At 46.9% G+C, this 22,932-nt stretch overlaps 1 protein-coding gene, 1 non-coding gene and 1 pseudogene across 3 annotated transcripts in view; 1 reads left to right on the top strand and 2 right to left on the bottom strand.

Annotated features, from left to right (window-relative positions):
• Positions 1-14,858, bottom strand: part of MOK (MOK protein kinase) — a 41,478-nt gene extending 26,620 nt beyond the window's left edge. Inside the window, exons 1-2 of one of the 2 annotated variants that reach the window (XM_065906284.1) lie at positions 14,723-14,856; positions 2,068-2,182 (exon numbers count right to left, since the gene is read on the bottom strand). In XM_065906284.1, the coding sequence (XP_065762356.1) occupies positions 2,068-2,182; positions 14,723-14,729 (122 nt within the window). In that variant the 5' untranslated portion in view covers positions 14,730-14,856. Of the gene's footprint in view, positions 1-2,067; positions 2,183-14,722 lie in introns of both variants that reach the window. The other variant, XM_065906286.1, reaches the window with a different exon arrangement.
• A 2,085-nt stretch (positions 14,859-16,943) lies between these two features.
• On the bottom strand, positions 16,944-17,550 carry LOC136147408 (large ribosomal subunit protein uL6-like; annotated as a pseudogene).
• Positions 17,551-22,720: 5,170 nt separating this feature from the next.
• LOC136147735 (U6 spliceosomal RNA) lies at positions 22,721-22,827 on the top strand. Its single transcript, XR_010659381.1, has one exon. It is a non-coding gene; the product is annotated as a U6 spliceosomal RNA (small nuclear RNA).
• The last annotated feature ends 105 nt before the right edge of the window (positions 22,828-22,932 follow it).

Here is a 22,932-nt window from a genome sequence, read left to right on the forward strand (position 1 = left end):
CGCTTCCCCCCTCGGTCAGTCCTCCTCCCACGTCCCACCTCCGTCAGTCCTCCTTCCGCTTCCCCCCTCGGTCACTCTCCTTCCGCTTCCCCCTCGGTCACTCTCCTTCCGTTTCCCCCTCGGTCAGTCGCCTTCCGCTTCCCCCCTCGGTCACTCTCCTTCCGCTTCCCTCCTCGGTCAGTCCTCCTTCCGCTTCCCCCCTCGGTCAGTCCTCCTTCCGCTTCCCCCTCGGTCACTCTCCTTCCGTTTCCCCCTCGGTCAGTCGCCTTCCGCTTCCCTCCTCGGTCAGTCCTCCTTCCGCTTCCCCCCTCGGTCAGTTCTCCTTCCGTTTCCCCCTCGGTCGGTCCTCCCGGCCTCACGACAAGGAAGCCACGGGCCGGGCGGGCGAAGTACCTTCAGCATCGGGACCTGGTGGGAACTGCGTCCCTCGGGTGGCTCCATGTTCTCCCCAGGGGCTGAAGTCAGCCCAAGTCACTTTTCCAGATACACTGCTCCCTGCCTCCCCAAGGGACTGCCCTCAAACCATTCTAATCTCCTTTCAGGGGAGCACTTCTCACATGTTACAGGTCTCTCTGCCTCCTGAAGGCCCGTTGGTGGCCTGCGTGACCTCTCGTGGCCGACTGGTTCCCCAGAGCAGCCTTGACTCTGCATGGTTCTGGGACGGCAACCACTGTGGGAGTCATGGGACCTGCAGGCGTTTTGTCCAGCCTATATTTCATGTTTATGTCTCCACCAAAATTGCAGCTGGCAAGTCCTGCCGTCTGCAAGCACGTCTACCCTGCACCCGACGGTGAGCTGACAGGGAGCCCCGGCCTCTGACCGAGCGAATGCATCCCACCCGCAGCTCGGGGTCCCCTCTTGCTCCGCTGGGTTTGTGGAGCGTTTGTCCACGGTGGCTGGCTGAGGCCGTCTGCTCGGGCGATGAGGGTAATCCCAACACGGGGCAGCAGATTCTCCACCAGGCGTAGTATAAAGGTAAAGACAGAGGTAGGGGGTGGATAAACAAATACAGAGAATTCAGAACACTTAGAGGAGGAAGTGATAGGAAGGAGGAGCAGCAGAAGCCCCTGTAACCTCAGAGTCGGTCCAGCAGGTAAACACTGCGTGCTCTGGCCTGGCTCTGCCCGCCCAGTGACCTAGGTGACCACAGTCAAGTTACTTCACATCACTAACCACCTCTCCTCAGGTGCAAAACAGGGATGATGACGCCTGCCCCCTGGGGACGTCACCAGGGTGACGTTACTGTTACACATTCTCCTTGATGTAAAAGGCCTCAACTGCCTTCCAATTTGAAACACTATCTTTGCATCCTCAGAGTTTGAAATCAAGGCCTATACTCCAAAACACTCAGAAGGCTCCACATTTTCAGGACAGGGATTACTATGTTTTTTAAAACGTTGCCTTAGATATTCAGAGGCTTCAATTCCTTTGATATTAAAAAAGGCTGAGTTTCAAACCTCTTTACTGAAAAGTAGAACAGCTGCGGTGACGCCGTCCCTTGTTTCCTTATTCTTACAGCTTCCCAATCACACCTGGTCTCTGACTCAGGGTGGTCCATGGCGAGAAGCCGCAAACGCAAGGACTCCAAGAGGCTGCTCTGCGGGCGAGGCCACGGCAGTCTCAAAGGGACGAAGCAAGAGCCAGAGGGCTCCCGGCACCACAAAATGCACTGGTCCCTCCCAGGGAACACATTTCTCTAATCTTACCTGAAAGCTATTTTTCAACACAGGAACTGATTCACAGCTAATTAAATCACAAGGACCTCTATATCTCTAATCTAAGGTTTCAATTATAAAAATCCAACAAACACAACTCTTAGGAGCATACAGACGGTTTAAAGTGAGGTATACTTCTCCAGTTTAAATTTTTGTGACCGTTATTAGTATTATAGTAAACTTGGACATGAATAAATTCCAATATGATAAACATAAAATTAGCCTTTAATCCTCTCTGCCCAAAGAAATCTGATGCTACGTGTTATCGCACAAATACAGTTTTCCCACTGAGTTCCTCTTATCGACTTGCACCTATATCTGTGTTTAGTCACACAGGTCTCGGGCCGCCTACCTTTCAAAGTGCTGTTTCATCTGTTTACATGCATAGTAGTTTCCATCTCTCAGGTTCTGCATCTTCATAACTTCAGAAAACGTTCCCTCTCCTATTTTGCCAATTGCTTTATAGTCTATAAATAAAAACAATTATAAAAATAAAAGTTTATTTGTGCATCTGTTTCATACTTGCTTCCAGACAGCAGATGTCTTCATCTGTAAGATAATCCAACAGCAACACATTGAGGATGGTCTGCTTGTGTTTCCTAAGGTTCGGTGCTCCCCTCATTTTAAGAGAAGCCGGGTTGTGTGTTGGCAACAGTCTCTGTCCCCCTCATGCAGTGGGGACTCACACGGAGCCAGGAAAGGCTCGGGACCCTACAGGACGCGAGAGCAGAGCGCCGAGGCAGGCAGCACGGGTGGCCCTCGCAGGAGTGGCGAGCCCGGGCCTGGCCTCCAGCAGGTGTGGCCATGCCCCAGCGGCCGGGGAGCACTCTCCTGAAAACTACCCTCCGAGGTCCCACACAAGGCCCGGCGGACCTGCGGCAGGCTCCTGGGGCTCTCGCTCCCTGAGTTTCTGGAAGCTGACAGCACGTCTCCCTGGGTTTGCGGCCACCACCACCATCACCGGGGCACAGATGGTGGTTCTATAAGCCTCCAAGTCACGACGGTAAATCCCTTGCCACCTGAAATACCTGGAGCAGTTCCTGTCTTCCGGACCAAACCTCGACAGGTACAGAAAGGAGTCTCCTGGAGCGTGCTGGGAACAAAGACCGAATCCACGCAGTGAAGCGGCGAGGGGCAGAGAGCAGGCCGGCCGCTGGAGGGCCCGGTTCGTCAGGATGGAACAGCCAGCGGCAGGAGACTGCCTGCAGTGAACTCTGCCTTCGCAGACGGTGTCCACTGCGCCTGTCGGCCCAGGGGCAGCAGCAGGAAGAGCCAGGAAGATGGAGCGAGGCGAACACTCCTGACCACCTGACAAGCGCTCTCCAGACAGGAGTGAGCACAGGGAAAACGGGCTGCTTTCCAAGCACAAACGGAAGGCGAGAGAGAAGCCCAGAAAGCAAACGCTTCATTGGGTTGGAAAAGCTTCCGTGGTTCAAATAAGAGGAGGAGAAGACCAAAAAAACTTCAAGAAAGCAGTTGTGAGACTTGACAGGTGAACAAGCTACTCGGCCTTGCACCAAGGTCATTGGAAAGTCAGGAAGGCAGCCAGTCTCCACCCCACCCAGGCACCTGCCTTAGAGAGCAAGGAGACTCGTGTAGATTGAGGCGGCAAGGCACGACAGAAACAAGGGGCTCGAGAGGAACATTTAGGAGAGAACACTGAGCGTGGACCTGACCAGCCGCAGACAGATCGGAAACCTAGTAACAAGCCTGGGCCGAAAGCAGCCCATCACTTGCAGGTGCCAAACCCACAACAAGGGAGAGCAGCTTTTAAAACCATCCTCTCCAAAGGGGGGCCTTCTCTTTCAGACACAGCACATTTTAAATACCTTGCGTGAATTCTGATTTGAACAAACTAACAGAAAAAAGGCCCAGTTTTTTTAGAGTAATGTTTTTGAGAAATAGTGTGCTTAAAGATTTTTAAAGTGTTTATCCACTAGCAAGAAATATTGATACTAAAGTATTTCCAGGTAAAATGACACAATGTTGGGATTTTCTTTAAAATCCTATACATTCCCATTCACTTCTGCTGGAAGTATAAACTAATACAACTATGACTCAGAATTCCGCTCCAGGGTATAGACTCAAGAGAAATGAAAGCGTAAGTCTAAACAATGTGGTTACACATATGTTCGTGGAAACATTTTCACAATAGCCAGAAGTCGGAAGAAAAGAAACGTCCATCAACTAAAGAATTGGTCAACAGGGACTTCCTGGTGGTCCAGTGGCTAAGACCCTGCACTCCCAACGTAGGGACCCAGGTTCGAGCCCTAGTCAGGGAACTAGATCCCACAAGCTGCAACTAAAGATCCTGTACGCCACAATAAAACCTAAATAAATGAAGATTCCGAGTGCCACAACTAAGACCTGACAAGGCCAACTAAATAAAACGGATCAATAAAATACGGTCTAGCTACACAATGACGGTCTTCAGCCGCAGACACATGCTGCAGCACGGAGGAAGTGAAAACATTATGCTAAGCAAAAGAAGCCAAGCACAAAAGGCTGTTTACATGAAACGTCCAGAACAGGCACATCCACCGGCACAGAAAGTGGGTGAGTAAGGCTGCCGAGGGTGGGCGGGGTCTGGAGGAAAGGGGGAATCGATGCGAGCTGATACTGGTTTCTTTTTGGGATGATGAGGAAAGTGCTTTAACAGATGATGATGATGGTTGCAGCACTCAGGAAAAATGCCAACAAGCACTGAATCATATACTTTACCTGGCTGCACTTTATAGTACGTAAATTATATCTCAATAAAGCTGTTAAAACAGACAACTCTGTGGTGTCGGAGTCAGAACAGTGGTTACCCCGGGGACTTCAGGACATGGTGAGCTCTGTCCCCTGACTGTGCAGCAGGTTAACGGGTACGTTCACTGAAAACTCACCAACCTGGACTCATAACTTGTGCAGTTTTCTGGATGGACGTTATACTCCAGTATTTAAAAATTCAAGAAAAAAAAGCAAGCCAAAGTAAGGAATAAGTAGAAAGTATGAGGAACAGAAAAGATATAAAGAAAGAGTATTTGCAGGGAAAGGCACAAAGGAAAACAGACTCAGATCATATTACTGTCGGAACAGCCAGGTTCATAAAGTCCCACTGCCCAGACCCAACAAGAGCTGGCTCTCACCACGGTCCCAGTTCCCGGGAGGGCCAGGCCTTCCTGCTCTAGAATTGTCCTGTTCTCAATCTTAGCCTTAATTAACGGTTATAATTATAATACACCTCCACACTGTGAAGTGTAGTGAGCCTCACTGGTCCTCACAACTAAAGCAGACTGAAACCACCTCTTGAATGAGAAAAGCAAAGTTTAGGGACCACTTATATTCCCCCACAGACCCCCTAACAGGGAGACTAGATGTCCTCTTCTGTGGTTAGCTCCAGAGAGCCTCTTTTGGCTCCTGAAACAGGTCGCCATCCTGTTTCCCAAATGAAAACTCTCTGGGCAGGACTGCCAGCCCCAACACTCACAGTACTTGGTCCTGCCAACTTACAAGAGTTGGACATAAACTACATTACACCAAGACAAACACACAAAAAACAACAGCAAAAAAAAAAGAATGCTTGAGACAATGAAATACGGTTTTAGTATTATGACCATTTTATTCATAAAGAAGGCTGAGCGCTGAAGAACTGATGCTTTTGAACTGTGGTGCTGGAGAAGACCCTTGAGAGTCTCTTGGACTGCAAGGAGATCAAAGCAGTCAATCTTAAAGGAAATCAACCCTAAAAAATCATTGGAAGGACCGATGCTAAAGTTGAAGCTCCAATGCTTTGGCCACTAAGGCAAAGAGCTGACTCACTGGAAAAGACCCTGATGCTGGGAAAGACTGAAGGCAGGAGGAGAAGGGGACGACAGAGGATGAGTTGGTTGGATGGCATCACCGACTCAATGGACATGAGTCTGAGCAAACTCAGGGAGATGGTAAAGGACAGGGAAGCCTGACGTGCCGCAGTTCATGGGGTTGCAAAGAGTCAGACACGACTCAGCGACTGAACAACAATTCACATGTAAGGAAATCTGTATACTAAAAGCCACAGTCCTAAGCAAACAGTATGACGGAAGCCAAGCCTTGCGACGGCCTGTACTTTGCGTGAGAAGAGCTGGGCCATCACACCGGGAAGGGCCTCCCCAAGCATCACCTGCAGGAAAACTACCCGAGGGCGCTGATATTCTCTCGAGCATTTTCCAAACTGAGTTCTGCAGGACCTAGTACCCCTAAGACAGTAACGGGTACTCCCCAAAATGGGGTTCCACAAGCAAATAAACTTAGGAAATGCAGGTTAGGTTAAAGAGAAACAGGTTTGACTCCGGAATTCCTCGGAGCCTTTCCCTGAATCAGCAGCGCGTCCCCAGGGCCCTGGGGGCACACAGGGGCCGCGCTGCGTGGGACCAGACAGGTCTCTCAAGAACAGCAGTTAACACGCTCCGGGGCTGCTCTAGATCCCCACACTGCGGATGTTTAAGCCCTACAATCCCTCCTCACCAAGTCTTCCCTGAGTAAAAAGTAACTGACCGAGCTCCCAGCACGGCAGGAGTTTGAAGCTGTTCTGCCAGTTCTATGGTTCACCCCACTCGCCCTCCGAGAGCAGCTGGCTGGAGTGAGGCAGGGCTCAGCCCTGGTGGGGTGTGCAGGACACAAGCATCAGAGCCCTTCTGACTAAAACCAGAAGCTGTAACCCGCTCGACAACCACAGCTTCAACGAAAGCCCAGAGCCTCCCTCAAACAGGTCGCCTGCCCAGTAAGTCCTGGAACCAGACCAGTAAGATTCTTGGGTGAATCCTCCCGAGAAGCTTCTTCAGAACAAACCAACCAGAACACAGGCCCTGTGTGTGGCTTACCACTAGTGTGTCCAGTTTGCAGCATCATAAAACTACTCTACAGACTTCTTAGGGAGCCTCCAAACTTGAAACTTTGTGGGAAAATTCAACCAGACAGATGCTTCTATGAGTAATCTGTCCTCTGGTCCTCAGGAAGACCCACCTGACCCACCTAACCCCACTCCTGCTCGTCAAGGAACAACCAGGGAATAATTGCTGCTCATTAAAACACCACCAAACCGTTCCCTTCTCTTGGATGGACTAGACTGGAATGCCCAGAAATTCCCCTGAAAAGAGACAGTCTGTTACTATGCAGAAAAAAGCTTACATGGCGGGCCGAAAGCCACTCTCCACAAAGACATCTGCTTGCAAGGTTGGCCCTGCCCGCCATCTGGGAACCCGGATTTGGGAAGGGCTCCCACCAGTCTCTGTGCAGTTAAGAGTCACTCATGATGCCTACACTCTGCAAACAAGCAGCATGGTTTGCGCTGAATCTGCGGAGGGTGCCTGTGCTCTCAGCTCCCAGTAAAATCCCCAGCAGTGGGGCTCTCGTGAGCTGTGCTTACAGAAAGCAGGTCACACGTGCGGTCACGGCTTGCTGCTGGAGGAATGAAACGCGTCCTGAGACTCCACCAGGAGAGGACTCGGAAGCGTGTGTCTCGCTTCCTCTAGGCTTTGCCCCACGTCCCTTTCTCCATCGCGGCTCTGCCTCCTTTCACTGAGGACATCACAACTGTAGAGTGTAACCTGAATCCCGCGAGTTCTCTGAGCAAATCGAGGGGTGGTCTTGGGACCCACACCCCCCCCAAGGCAATTTCTGCTGTGCGAGCACGCTAAATCGATTCAGTTGTGTCCAGCTCTCTCTGACCCTACGGGCTGTAGCCCACCTGTCCATGGGATTCTCCCCTAGCTCCTCCATCTGTGGGATTCTCCAGGCAAGACCACTGGAGTAGGCTGCCATGCCAGGAGATCTTCCCAACCCAGGGATCGAGCCCGTGTCTCTTACATCTCTAGCATTGGCAGGTGGGTTTTGTTTTTGGTTTTCCACTAGTGCCACCTAGGAAGCCCAATGCGCACTATGCTTCAGCCTAAATTAAACACCCCTGGTGGTGTGACTACATGACTGTGGACATCAATAAAGGCCATGAGCACCAGTACACATCAGGCACTGGGCCACGCATGGAAGACACAGAGATCCGTAAGACACAGCCCCTCAGCTTGAGGACAGAGTGTTCTGAGCCCTCAAGTTTAGGTCCTTTACTTAAGAAGAGAGGCAGAGGGAGAGAGCCACACTCCTGTTTAGATAATATTAAAGGCAAACTGACGGATACTTAGGGTCCAAAACTGAATACGTGATGCTGTAGATTCTCATCTCCCAGGGCCAAGCTGTGTGCACCCTGTCCTCTGCCACAGACCTGTCTGTGGTCCACTCTGTGCCTCTCTCCACAAGGCCATAAGTCCTCTTAAAGGCAAAGTCTACTAGCCTCTTTCATGCCCTGGACACACTCCTCAACAAATGAATCAAAGAAGAAATGCCATGTCACATGCCCCTAATCCAATATTCCTATAGTCCTCCAGACACACACTGCAGGAGGAACTTGGACAGCTGAATCACAGAATTATTACTATTGACTAACTGGCAACCAATCCTTTTTCATTCATCTGTGTTTAAATACCAGGTATTTCAGATCACAATGAGAGCACTCTCCTGCCTCGGAGGTCACTTCCTTTCCCAGGTCAGACCATCCATATAAACACAACAGAGAGATCAGAAGGGTGGGGAGGATAAATGACTAGGATGCTCCTTAAACTACCTTCACAGTCCTCCATCAAACTCTCTTTCAGAGTAGGTTTCTTCATTAATGTTAGTAGGAATCCATGGATATGTATTTTATGTTCTGGGATAATCCAATGCTCCTTTAGCGTGTTGCTTCAAACTGCTCCCCCCCTGGCCTTTAGGAGCTCTTTCTGCTGCTCCCTGGTCCCTTTGACATGCCCCCGTCGACAAGGTTTGTCTGTCTAGGTTTACATTATTTGTTTTTTCAGTACTTTCTTGCTTTCTGGCACTACAAAATCTTGTGTATTTTCTGTTTCAATCCTAGGATTGCCATTTGGACAAGCAGTCCTGGTTCCTTCTATCAGACAAAGATATTTATCAAACACCAAGATCTGAACGCTAAGCATCAGGCACCACTTTCATTTAATCATCTCAACAATCCCTTGCAACAGGTACCTCATCAACCCATCTTACAAATGAGGAACTACAGCACTGAGAGTTTAGGTAGCCTGCCCAGGGTCACACCAATAAAGCAGTAGGCTTCACACGCAGGGAGTCTGATCCCAGAAGAATTCCCCAACCACACTGCCACTGCTGTCTCCCATGAACAGAATGCTGCCCAGGAGATGCTAGAAGTCACACATATGTACTCATAAGAGTGGTGACCATGGTAAAAGACCCTTGCCAAAGCAATGGCTCAGCTGACATGCCCATGAGAAAGGCAGAGCTTGGGAACCCCACTGCCAATGAGGTGAAAGTGTGAGAGTGTTAGTCGTGTCTGACTCTTCGCGACCCTATGGACTGTAGTCCACCAGGCTCCTCTGTCCATGGAATTCTCCAGGCAAGAGTACTGAAGTGGGTTGCCATTTCCTGCTCCAGGGGATCTCCCTGACCCAGGGACTGAACCCAGGTTTCCTGCTTTGCAGGCAGATTCTTTACTGTCTGAGCCAGCGGGGAAGCCCATGATATAGAGACCCACTCTTTGGTGGGAGGAACAGTGCCGCACAGACTCCCGGGGTGAGCGGCATGACCTTCCCAAGTAGCGACCACAGTCGAGCTTGCTCTTCCCTTACTGGAAACTTCCAGGTCTTCTGCCCCAGCACTCCAGTCACAATATCCCCTGACCACGTCCACACTGAGCCATAACCTGTGCCTTTCACGACACTGCTGTGTGTGCTAGTTTGCTCCGTCGTGTCTGATTCTCTGCAATCCCTTGGCCTGCAGCCTGCCAGGCTGCTCTGTCCATGGGGTTCTCCTGGCATTTCCTCCCCCAGGGGATCTTCCTGACCCGAGGATCTAACCTGAGTCTCCTGTGTCACCTGTATTGCAGGCGGACTGTTTACCGACTGAGCCATTGGGGAAGACTGAAGACAGTTGATGAACAAATAAAATGACAACAACTAGCTCTCAAAACTCAAGTTAAAGTACATTCACTAGAATGGCTCCAATTTAAAAGACTGAAAATACCAAGTGTTGACTAGGATGTGGAATAAATGGATCTCTCACACACGGATGACGGTAAATTAAACATGGCATAGCCACTTTAGAAAACAGTATTTACTTTTCTTATAAAAATAAATACACATTTCCAACCCAATCCAGCAATTCAACTCCTAGGAATCTAGAGAAATGAAAACAAATGTCCACACAAAGACCTGTACATGAATGTTCATAGCAGAATTATTCACTACAGTCACAAAATGGAACAAACCAAATGCTCACTAACTGAAAAATGAATAGACAAACTGTGGCATATTCATGGGACAGAATACAGCAATAAAAAGGACCAAACTACTAAGCTGCCACTACATGCATGAACCAAAAAAAAACCATGCTAAACAGAGAAGACAGATTCAGAAAACCACACACACTTATATTTACTACATTTATATGAAATTCTAGAAAAGGCAATATTTTAGTAATAGAAAGCGTATCAATGATCTTGGGAGCCAGGAGTGGAGGAGGGGATTGATTGTAAAGGAGCACAAGACAACTTTTGCAGGTGATAGAAAAGTTCTGCATCTTTTTTTTTTTTTTGGCCACATGGCTTGCTGGAGCTTCGTTCCCTGATCAAGGATTGAATCCACAAGCTGAAATATTATGTAGCCAATAAAAATGATGGGGCAGAAGCTTGGAAGCAAGACTGCTGGGAGAAATCTCAGTAACCTCAGATATGCAGATGATACCACCCTTATGGCAGGAAGCGAAGAGGAACTAAAGAGATTCTTGATGAAAGTGAAAAATGAGAGTGAAAACGCTGGCTTAAAACTCAACATTCAAAAAACTAAGATCATGGCTTCCAGTCCCATCACTTCATGGCAAATAGATGGGGAAAAAAAGGAAACAGTGACAGACTTTATTTTCCTGGGCTACAAAATCACTGCAGATGGTGACTGCAGCCATGAAATTAAAAGATACTTGCTCCTTGGAAGAAAAGCTATAACCAACCCAGACAGCATATTAAAAAGCAGAGACATTACTTTGCCAACAAAGGTCTGTCTACTAAAAGCTAAGGTTTTTCCAGTAGTCATGTATGGATGTGAGAGTTGGACCATAAATAAAGCTGAACGCTGAAGAATTGATGCTTTTGAACTGTGGTGTTGGAGAAGACTCTTGAGAGTCCCTTGGACAGCAAGGAGCTCAAACCGGTCAATTCTAAAGGAAATCAGTCCTGAATATTCATTGGAAGGACAGATGGTGAAGCTGAAGCTCTGATACTTTGGCTACCTGATGGGAAGAACTAACCCACTGGAAAAGACGCTGATGCTGGTAAAAACTGAAGGCGGGAGGGGAAGGGGACAACAGAGAATGAGATGAAGAGATGGCATCACCAACTCAATGGACATGAGTTTGAGCAGGCTCCGGGTGTTGGTGATGGACAGGGAAGCCAGGCATGCTGCAGTCCATGAGGTTGCAAAGAGTTGGACATGACTGAGCGATTGAACTGAACCGAAGTAAATAAAAATGAAAAGGCTCTTAGCCTTTCCACTAAAATCTGGGACAAGATAAGGATGCCCACTCTCACCACTTTTATTTAACATAGTATTGGAAGTTCTAGCCACAGCAATCAAACAAGAAAAATAAAAGATAGCCAGATTGGAATGGAAGAGGTAAAACTGTCATTATATGCAGATGACATGATACTATATATAGAAAACCCTAAAGACTTGCAAACTACAAGAACTGATTAAGTTCAGCAAGGCAGCAGGATACAAGATTAACATACAGAAATTGGTTGCATTTCTTTACGCTAACAACAAAATATCAGAAAAGGAATATAAATAATAGTCCCTTTTAAATTGCATCAAAAAATAATAAAAACAAATCCTACCAAGAAAGTGAAAGACTTATATGCTGAGGACTATAAACATTAATAGGACTTCTCTGGCGGACAGTGGTTGGGAATTGCCTATCAATGCAGCAGATACAGGATTGATTCCTGGTCTGGAAAGATCCCACTTGCCTTGCAGTAACTAAGCCCATGAGCCTAGAGTCCATGCTCAGCAACAAGAGAAGATCCTGCAATGAGAAGCCAATGAACTGCAACTAGAGAGTAGTCCCCACTTGCTCCAACTACAGAAAGACTTCGAGTACATAGCAACAAAAACCCAGCACGGCCAAAAATAAACAATTTTTTTAAAGTTTAAATAATATAGCTATATGGAAAAAGGCAGATAGAACGCCGAAGATAAATAAGTTGTTCATATTAAGATTGTATTCATTTTTACCAAACCAAGGCCTGTTTAAGTGGAATTTGAGCCTTATTTAAAGCATGAAAATGGAGTTCAAATTCACTTTTTGTGCAAGTCTAAAACTGTCACACCTGAATCCAACTATCTGTATTAAAACTGCTTCTAAAAAAAAAAAAAAAACTGCTTCTAAAGATCTTAATCAAGGCAGGTGATAAGCATCAGAACTATGGTGTTGTTTTAGTCGCTCAGCCGTGTCCGACTCTTGTGACCCTATGGACTGTAGCCTACCAGGGTTCTCATCCACAGGACTTTCCAAACAAGAATTCTGGACTGGGTTGCCATTTCCTTCTCCAGTCAGAACTAAGGGGAAAGTTAATTACTAAGTGTAACTCTCAACTAGAGTTTAAAAGAGGATTCAGCTTCTAATTCCCACTCTCTTTGAGAGAGACAGTACTTCAAACCAAATCACTAAAAACAAGGTCAAGATCCTTCAATAAAGAAAGCTGTACCAAATTAATTAGTTCATGCAGTGAGGGAAAAATGGTGACCTGAATTACTAAACATCATGAAAACACAAAAAGACGTAAAATTATTCATAGACTCGTAAAAACGGGGATCATTTTGTGACGTGCAGAAACACTATAACCATGCTGTGCAGCTGGGACCAGCACATGTTGTGGGTCAATTACACTTGGAAAAAAACATAAAATTTTAAAATTTAAACTTCACCCTTTGGGACTTCCCTGGTGGCCCAGTGGCTAAGACTCTGAGCTCCCGATGCAGGGGCTCTGGGTTCGATCCCTGCTCAGGGAACCAGATCCCATGTGCCACAACTAAGACTTCACACTGAAGATCTCGCATGCTGCAGCTAAGACCTGGTACAGCCAAATAAATAAATATTTCTTAAAAAACAAAAGTTTAAAAGATACAAATCAGAAAATGCAAATATAAACATATAGATCATGTGTGTGTGTATATATATGTACTATGTGTGTGTGTATATGTATATGTATGCTAACATTTGTGATTTTTGACTGAGATCCTGGAAAAAATAAAAACACCTATCATGGATACTATTGGGATAACTGGGGAAATGTGAGATATAGACTGCATATTACATAACAATATTCTATCAGCATGCTATTTACTGTGATTATGCAGGAGAATGTTCTTGCTTTTATCAGAAACTTGCTGAATTACTAATGGTGAAATGTAATGATGTCTACAACTAACTCTCAAAAGGTTTAGTGAAAATAAATACATAATTCAGAGAGAGAGAGAATGCCAGCGCACAGTGAGACAGCCCACAAACATACAGCAAATGGAGCATCTAGGTGAAGGTGTAGAAATATTCAGTGTACTCTTCTTGCAACTTTTCTGTAGATTCGAAATTTTTCAAAATAAATAGTTGGGAAGGGAAAAAAAGGAATACAGTAAAATACACGTGTATGTAAGTCCACACTATACATAAAAATGTAAAGCCTTTTGTAGACCTTGTATTCTAACTACTGCTTTGGGTGCCTTACTGAAAAAGATAATCACTTAAACAACATCTAACGAAAGAAAATAAGAACCTCCTGGACTTCGCTGGTGGTACAGTGGGTAAGAATCCTCCCGGTGATGTAGAGGACACGGGTTTGATCTCTGGTCAGGGAATATTTCACATGCCTGGTAGCAACTAAAGCCTGTGAGCCGCAATTACTGAGCCCGAGTGCACTAGAACCTGAGATCGGCAAAAAGAGAAGCCGCCACAATAAACGCAGGCACCACAGCGAAGAGCGGCCCCCACATGATATAACTAGAGAAAGCCTGCGTGAAGCAGTGAAGACCCAGTACAGGGAAAAATAAATTATATGAAGAAAATAAGAATGTCTTGGAAAGCATGAATGAGATTAAACATCTTTGTTACACAATTTATGCAATATACCGATTACCAACTGACAATCAGGATACAATGCAAATTTAACATCATAACTACACCCAACATCATTTAATCTTTTCACAGCAAAACAGGTTGGAATTTTTCTGGACCTCAGGTTCACAAAATAAATGACAAGTATATCCGTACAGTAATGTAAAAATAAAAAAGCAGCCCATTCTAGTTGATTACACTTGGGATTGTTCATTATCCACACATTGAAGCACAGAAAAATATGGTACCCCTCACATTTTCAAGGATGACTATCTCATTTCATAACTTCCCAGCAACGCTCTTTCACTAAAAGGCTCTTTCAAAATTTCTGTAAAGAAGTTCTGACAAAAACAGTACTACCTGACCCCAAAGTAGTAATAAAGTAAAATACACAGCCCAGCTTTCCTCTCAACTGTCTACTAAACCAGTAGTAGGTAGGACAATAAAAGGGACGAAGCCACACTGTAACCGCTGACTACATGACTGCCAAATGTTTTCAACCCACCATTTAAAAGAATTAAGAACTCCCCAAACTCTAATGCAACCTCGCACCAAAATAAACCTCAGCTGGACCCGGGTCGACGTTCTGAAACCCCTCAGAGCCCGACCAGCCCTGAGCCCCTCGGGCTGCCCCGCCGGCTGCCCGCTCCGGCTGCCCCCGGGGCCGCGGGCCCCGACAGCCCACCGAGGGTGGGGATTCCCCCACACTGCCCGCCTCCCACCGGCCACCGAAGGCCTCCCGAAGCCGGCCCCCACCCGCCGCCACTCGCCCTCTGGTCCCGCCCCCCGCGGCTCCACTCAACTCTTCATCCTGGATGCGGAAGCCGGCGACAACCCCTCGCCGATACTGGACGGAGAAGAAAGGGATAGAAAGTGTGGGCCCTGGCTTCCACTCCTTAGAGGCAGGGTCCCGAACTAGGACCTCCGTGGTGGTCCCTAAACGGAGAGCGTTAGGATCCGGCGGCCATGTTGTATCCCTGTCACCCTAGCAACCGTCCGGCCCCGACCACCCCGAGGCCGGAGTCCGCGCGTGCGCAAAACGACCCATCGGCGCCCTCCGGTCCTACCTGTACGCGTGCGCAGTACGGCCCGCCTCCTCACTCTGGTTGCTAAGCAGCCCTCCCTGCAGCTTTAAGCTGTTCCCGGCTTTTGAGTGTAGGCGACTTTCCCTGGGAGCACTATTCCCAGCCGTCCTGAGAATTTAGTGATTTGGGACCTAATGCCTGAACGACAGCCTTGAGCTTTAACTGGGCTGGGATACACTAAATAATTGTCGATTGATACCTTTTCTTTGCAGTCGCATGTTACAATTGAATATCCACTGACTACAGATAATACAGTCCCATGATTCAAGATTCAAAAATAACAAAAACAGAACAGAGTGGAAATCCTCCCTCCCACTGTTCTGTCCCCATTTCCTCTCCGCATAAAGTAGGTAACTCATAAGAAACCTTTTATTCTTTTTTCCCCTCTTTCTTACACCAGTGGTAGTCTTGTATAGACTGCTTTGTATTTTGCATTTTTTACTTGATACTTTAACTTGGATACTTTCCCCTAACAGTACCCAAAGAGCTTCATTATTTTATTTAATGGCTCTTCTAGTTCTAGTTGTGTATGTACGTGCTCAGTCGTGTCCAACTCTGCAATCCCATGGACTGTAACCCACCAGGCTCCTCTGTCCATGGGATTCTCCAGGCAAGAATACTGAAATGGGTTGCCATTTCTTCCTCTCGAGGCCCTTCCTGACCCAGGGATCATCTCTGTCTCATCTCATCTCCTTCGACTCCTGGATTGACAAGCGGATTCTTTTACCACTGAGCCACCTGGGAAGTCCCACTTCATGGTTGCACCATCTCTTATTTAACGGGTTCCCTGCTGGACATCTTGGTTGTTTCTAATAAGCTGACCTTTCAAACACTGCTCCAGGGAAGTCCTGAACACACATCATGTTCCATACGTTCATGTGTACCCACAGGAGAAATTCTTAAAGTGGAGCTGCTGAGTCAAAAGGTGGTTGTTGTTCAGTCGCTAGGTCGTGTCCGACTCTTTGCGACCCCATGGGCTGCAGCACGCCAGGCCTCCCTATCCTTCATGTCTCCTGGAGTTTGCTCAAATTCATGTCCCTTGAGTCGGTGATACTATCTAACCATCTCATCCTCTGCCTCCCTCTTCTCCTTTTGCCTTCAGTCTTTCCCAGCATTAGGGGCTTTTCCAATGAGTCACCTTTTCGAATCAGGAGGCCAAAGTATTGGCACTTCGGCTTCAGCATGTCTTTCCAGTAAATATTCAGGGTTGATTTCCTTCAGGATTGATAGGTTTGATATCCTTGCAGTCCAAGGGATTCTCGAGAGTCTTCTCCAGCACCACAATTCGAAGGCATCATCAAAAGGTATCTACTTTGTTTTGTTTTTTAACTTCTCTTTAAAAATTTGAGTCAAAATTCACATAACATAGAATCAATCATTTTAAAATGTGACATTCAGTACATCCACGATGTTGTGGAACCATCACCTTTATCTAGCTCCAAAACATTTTCATTGCCCCAGAAGGACACGCCAAACCCATAAATCAGTCTCAAACACATGATGCTAAGTGAAATAAGCCAGACACAAAAGGCCACCTATTGTATGATTCCGTTTACAGAATAATTCCAGACTGGACAAATCCATAGAGACAGAATGTAGATACAGGCTTCCAGGGACTGGGGGAATGAGAGTGACTGCTAACAGGTAAGGGATTTCTTTTTGTGGTGTTAACAGCATTCTGGAATTAGATAGTGGTGATGGTTGCACAACTTTGTAAGTCTAGTAAAAATTACTGAATTGTATGTATTAAATGGTTAGAATGATCCCATTATGTGAATTTTATCAAGCGAATTGAAAAAAAAATGGGGTGATTATTGCTGGTATTATTATTGTTTTTTTCCCATATCAAAAGAGCTTTTATTGCATCTTTAAAGTATCATAAATGAGTCCAAAGAATCATCTGGCATCTTGTGGTTTCTGTAGCCAGACCACCCAGAGTTTATTCATCAGCCTACTGAACTGTTCCTTTTTCAGAAACATAGATACCATCCAAAACTTTTCTGATATTCTTGTGGCTTGCTGAATCTGACACAAGTTCCATGTGGTTTCCTTCAAGACTCAACTCATCTTCCGGGCTTGAGGTACTAAATAAGCAATGTCTGGCCTCATCTGAACCCTGTGGATGTATTTTTCACTCCCAAAATTTTCGATTTCAGCAAAACAACCATTCTCCTGAATAGCAACATCGATGGGGAAGTGAGCACACACAGACCTCATCTTGTAGCAGAAGCCCAGCGTGACGCTTTTGATCATGTTCTGTACACCACTACAGATCGTGCAAACTGTAACCAGTTCCTTTTTATTTCCCCACCATTTGTCAGCTTGGAGCGTCTGCTTTTTCTCTCCAAGGAGACTGAATGCTACATTGATGTGATTGAAGTCTCTCCACCGGGTGCCCCTGGGGCCCTTTGCAGTAGCTGTGCGTCCCTTCAGAGTAAGCGCAGAGTCAGACACGACTTAGCCACGGAGCACTCCTACTACTAGTTCAGGGTAATGTCGATATTTTCTGGAATGCCAGCAGTCTGATTGCTGAGGATGGCCTCCATTCTCGCGCTGGATGAGGTGTGGGTATTACTGTGGGTGGTCCTGTCCCTGTTGGCTCTGAAAAGCCACATCTAATCTCTCCAGATCACTGGAATTTGATTTCTCTCTTCTGTCTCCTTGTAGTCTTTCCCCTTAAGTGGGGACTTGTATTTAAGTCATATTGATCTCACTTTATTTCTCACACTGTCTTTTTCTTTTCTTCTACCAAGGTAGGTTCTAAGTTCCTTAGCCCACCCACCTGTCTTTTATCTCTTCTGCAGGCAGAAGGAGTTTCTGGGTATTCACTGAATACCTGTTAAGAGGTGAGCAGGTGAATGCATTTAGCATCATCATTTGGATTTTCTATTCACTTTCACTGTGGACAATTAGTAGTGAAATCCTGAAGAAGCCCAGGGGGGTCCTGACCCTGAGGAAGGGTCACAGCAAGACACCCCCTGTAGGCAGACAGCCTTGGTGCGCTGCCCCAGGTGAGCAGGGGCTATTGGACTTCAGCCCTCCAGCGCCACGAACACCAGCACCCTGGTCCGCAACCTGCACTTCGTACTTGGAGAGCTTGGGAGAGGGGAGTGGAAGGGCCTCCGGAGTGGAAGAACAAAGGAAACCAACAGGGACCTTAGCAGGAAGGCGGAAAGGGAATTGGGTGAGATTTCCCTAGAGCGGAGGTTCTCAGTCACTAACTTGCACCAAAGTCGCCTGCCTTCGGTGATTCTGGACTCTGCAGGGGCCTAACCACAAACTTTCCGAGTTTGTCATTCTGGGGTGGGATTCGAAAATTCACATCTTGGGACTTCCCTGGTGGTCCAGTGGCTAAAACTCCACGCTCCCAATGGAGGGGGCGCAGGTTCCATTCCTGGTCAGAGAACTAGATCCTGCAAGACTCAACTTTAAGACCCAGTGCAGCCAAACAAATAAATATGATAAATATTAAAAAGAGAGAAAATGTGCATCTCTAACAGAATCCCAGGTGATGCCACTGCTGCACTCACGACCATATTTTGAGACCCACTAGCTCCTTCTTTCTTTAATTCTAAGAAGACTAGGAAATGCTACTTCAGAATAGCCTGGGAAGGTCTTTCTGTATAGTTTATAGACAGAGGGGTCAGCCTTCTTGGGTGTCAGCTGTGTGGCCTAGGTGCCTGCTTCCTTAGACCACTTGTGCACTAAATGACAAAAGGAGAATTGACAGATGAGAAATAATAGGCTGTGAGCTCCTCCAGGGAGGGCCCCACCCTGAGCCCTTGCCTGCTCAGCGCACACAGCCAGCAGGCACATGTCACATGCTCGAGAGATGCTTGTGAAGTGAAACCAGCCTGCATCCTTGGAGCTCTGCTTTTAAAGCTCTGCATGAATACCGCCTAATTATAGCCACTTGCGCCTTTTGACTCATTCCAAAACTGCTCCTCAGACAGTTCATCCTGTATCCCAACATTAGCTTTTCCCTAATTCCCAGTCTCAAGAGATTCAAGCTCTGTTTAGCAGGCTATCTGTTTCTGCTGAGCTTCTTAATTAATGTTCAACCCAGGAAATGGGCAGAAGTTAGAAAAATTAGGAAAGACAGACTTGGTAAGGTGGGTAAAATGCAAATCTACCTATGGATATTAGAAATCAGATTGATTTCAGAAAACAATGAGTTCCCTGGTCACCTAGTGGTTGGGACTCAGCACTTTTACTGTCGGGGCCTGGGTTCAATTCCTGGTCAGGCAATGGAAATCCCACAAGCCATGTGACATGGCCAAAATAATAACAATAATAATAATAATATAAAAATAAATAATAAGTGTATCTCAGAGGCAACTTAGCAAGAGCAGGAATGTGAAATAAGAGCAAGAACATTAACCATTCAAATGAACATGAGGAATGGCAGTTAACCAAAGCAGTTATGAATGAGGTTGCGGTCAGGTCAAGTGTGGATGCAAAACAAGTCAACGTCAGGCTAAAGAGAAGTCCAGGCACTTTTCCAACAAAAAAGCACATGGCACAATAGATTTTTTAAGTGTGAAAAAACTTTTCCTAAGAAGAGAATAGAAAAATTCTTAAAGTGGTAGGAGAGTGAACCAAGTGAGTGACTCCAGCCAAGTTACAGGGCCAGTGTTTCCTCATTTCTGAACAATGAGGATAAAAATACTCTTTGCAAAGAGTGATGCAAAGAATGAAGAGTAGATGCGATGTCTCTGCCTCTCTAGAGTATACTGTTTGATTTTTGTCCAGAGTCTGAAGCCAGGCAAGACCCCGTAGCACTCCTGGGCACAAAAGCCTTTCCATGTCCCCCTTTAAGTGTCTTGTTTGTAGGAAATAGACTTCATTCAGCCTCCAAGACCTCCCCTGAGTCCCAAGGAGCAGGTTCACACAGTTGTCAACTAGAGAAGGGAGGAGATGTGGAGACAAAGGAGGAGCCCTCAAATCAAAGGGGGATGGAGGAGTTAGCAGGTGCAAATGTGCATATGTGGGGTGAATAAACAACAAGGTCCGACTGGATAGCACGGGGAACTAAGTTCAGTGTGCTGTGATAAGCCATAATGGAAAAGAATATGAAATAGATCGTATACGTGTGTGTGTAACTGAGTCACTTCGTTGTATAGCAGTAAGTGTGTCCGTGCTAAGTTGCTTCAGTCGTGCCTGACTCTGTGTGACCCTATGGACTATAGCCAGCCAGGCTCCTCTGTCCATGGGGTTCTCCAAGCGAGAATACTGAAGTGGGCTGCCACGCCCTCCTCCAGGGGGTCTTCCCGGCCCAGGGATCGAACCCATGTCTCCTGCGCTGGCAGGTGGATTCCCTGAGCCACCAGGGAAGCCCGTTCTTTTCTACTTCACCCAAAACGCTGTCTCCAAAATTTAGTTTGGTGTCAGTGTATGGAGGCTGGATTCTGCATCAGGTCTAAAATAGGCCTGGCCAAGAGCAAATGTTCGATAAAGGTTGTTGAGTAATCAAGAAACACCATCAGCTATCACCTGCTCTGTCATCCTCTGTGATAAGGAGCAAGCCGATTTTTGATGACTCTTGAGCATCTAGGACAAACCTTGGGCTTCCCAGGTGACTCAGTGATAAAGAATAAACCTGCCAAGTGGGAGACACAGGTTTGATCCCCAGGTCAGGAAGATTCTCCTGGAGAAGGAAATGGCAACCCACTCCAGTATTCTTGTCTGGGGAAATCCCATGAATAGTTCGAGTCACAGTTGGACATGACTTAGCAACTAAACAACAATAATAACAAGGGTAAACCTTCATCCTTGATAGGGAGGAATTGAACAGGCAGACTGACAGGTTGTAGAAGTCATATGGCCTGTTGTTGGGGATCCAGAGAGGGGAAGGTCTTTACCAAAATCACCCACTCACTGGTGGTCCCCTGGGCTCTGACCCGGGTCTTTGGCTTCCAGCTCCCTGTGCTTCTACAACTGTTGTGTCTAAAAGAGACCTTTATAAAAGCTCTCCAATGAATGCACGGTACTCTCAAGGAGTACATTTTACAAGTCCCTTGAATCAACCTATTTGTTGTAGCAAATTAGAAGAAACATCTGAAAAACCCTTCTGTTTGTCTATTTTTCTTTTGTATTGTCTAACAGCTTTGACATAGTCCATATTGTACAATGAAGCATTTCACTTATCTTTTTCCTTCCCTTCTTTCCCAGAATCAGCTGGCAAGAATTCAGCTTCAATGTTGAAAGTTTTGCTCTCTCTTTGTCTCTGCACACCAGGGCCCCAAGTCAAAATGAAAAATGTAAAAAGGGGACTTCCCTGGTGGTCCAGTGGTTAAGATTCCACTGCAGGATCATGGGTTCAATCCCTGGTTGGGGAACTAAGATCCCACAAACCTCGCTGCATGGCCGAAACAGAAAAAAAATTGCCAGGACCAAAGGACACGTTTCCAGATGGAAAAGGCTGTGAAGTGCTCCGCACAGTGAATCTGACATTCATTTAACAAATACTGAGTTGAATGTGTGCTGTGCCTGGCGCTCTTCTAGGAACATGGGATCCACAAGTGTGAGGTTGGAGGGAGAGACCAGTGATGCTTCTGCAAGCCGGGGAGCGCCCAAGAATGCCAGCAAACCAGCAGGAGCGTGGGAGCAGGCCTGGCACAGGTTCTTCCTTAACCTTCAGAGGGAACCAGCCCTGAAGACACCCCGACCTTGGACTTGTGGCCTCCGAAACTGTGAGTGAATAATTGTGTTGTTTTCATCACCCGGTCTGTGGGATTTTATTATGGCACCCTGAGGAAACGAATGAACTTCCCTGGTGGCTCAGATGGCAAAGAAATCTGTCTACAGTGCAGGAGACCTCAGTTCAGTCCCTGAGTTGGAGAAGGGAATGGCAACCCACTCCAGTATTCTTGCCTGGAGAATCCCATGGACAGAGGACCCTGGCGGGCTATGGTCCACGGGGTCACAAAGAGTCAGACAGGACTGAGTGACTAATACACACACTGAGAGGAAACGGATACAGTGGTGCCTTTATTTTCATACCAAAGGTTCCAATTTATAAACAGAATGACAAGTTTTATAAGTTGATTTTAAAGCCAACAACTAAAATCTGAGATAGTTGCATGCAACAAGGCACGGCCTTGGATGTTTAAAAATCCACGTAACTATACGGGTCTAATTCTGATCATGTATGTTTTCCTAACTCAAAGATTGAAAATTAGGACTTGTTTGTCCTGGAAGTCCTGTAAGATGGGGTGAGAAATGGCCGGAGAAGTTCAGAAGGGTTTGGAGAAGAGCGCTGTGCAAAGGCCCCAGCCTTCCAGCAGCACCGGACTCCGAGGAGCCGAGGCGCCCAAGTGCGCAGCTCACTACGCCGGTCTAGGGTGCCCCCTGCCGTCTGTGCGTAGTCACTGCGTCTCCCGACCTTGACTCCTGGGTGGCCCTGGCCGGAGAGCCTGCCTGCTCAGGAAAAGTGGCTGGAACAACCACGAAAGAGGGTGATGGGGCTGTGGCAGAAGAAAGCGGGGAAAGCAGCAGGTTAGGTGGGTCTTTCAAGCGGCTGTTACTCCGGCTGTGGGGTTGCCAGATACAGCACAGGATGCCCAGCTGAAACTGAATTTCAGATCAACAACTAATACTGGTTTAGTATGTGGGCTAAGTATCTTCTTCAGTCTTGTCGACTCTTTGCGACCCCATGGACTGCAGCCCGCCAGGCTCCTCTGTCCACGGAATTCTCCAGGTTAGAATACTAGACTGGTGCTCGCTTCGGCAGCACATATACTAAAATTGGAACGGTACAGAGAAGATTAGCATGGCCCCTGCGCAAGGATGACACGCAAATTCGTGAAGCGTTCCGTATTTAAAAAAAAAAAAGAATACTAGACTGGGCTGCCCTGCCCTCCTCCAGGAGATCTTCCCTACCCAGGGATGGAACTTGCTTTTCTATGTCTCCTGCATTGGCCAGGTGG

Source organism: Muntiacus reevesi, chromosome 15 (assembly GCF_963930625.1).
Source record: "Muntiacus reevesi chromosome 15, mMunRee1.1, whole genome shotgun sequence".
NCBI lineage: Eukaryota > Metazoa > Chordata > Mammalia > Artiodactyla > Cervidae > Muntiacus > Muntiacus reevesi.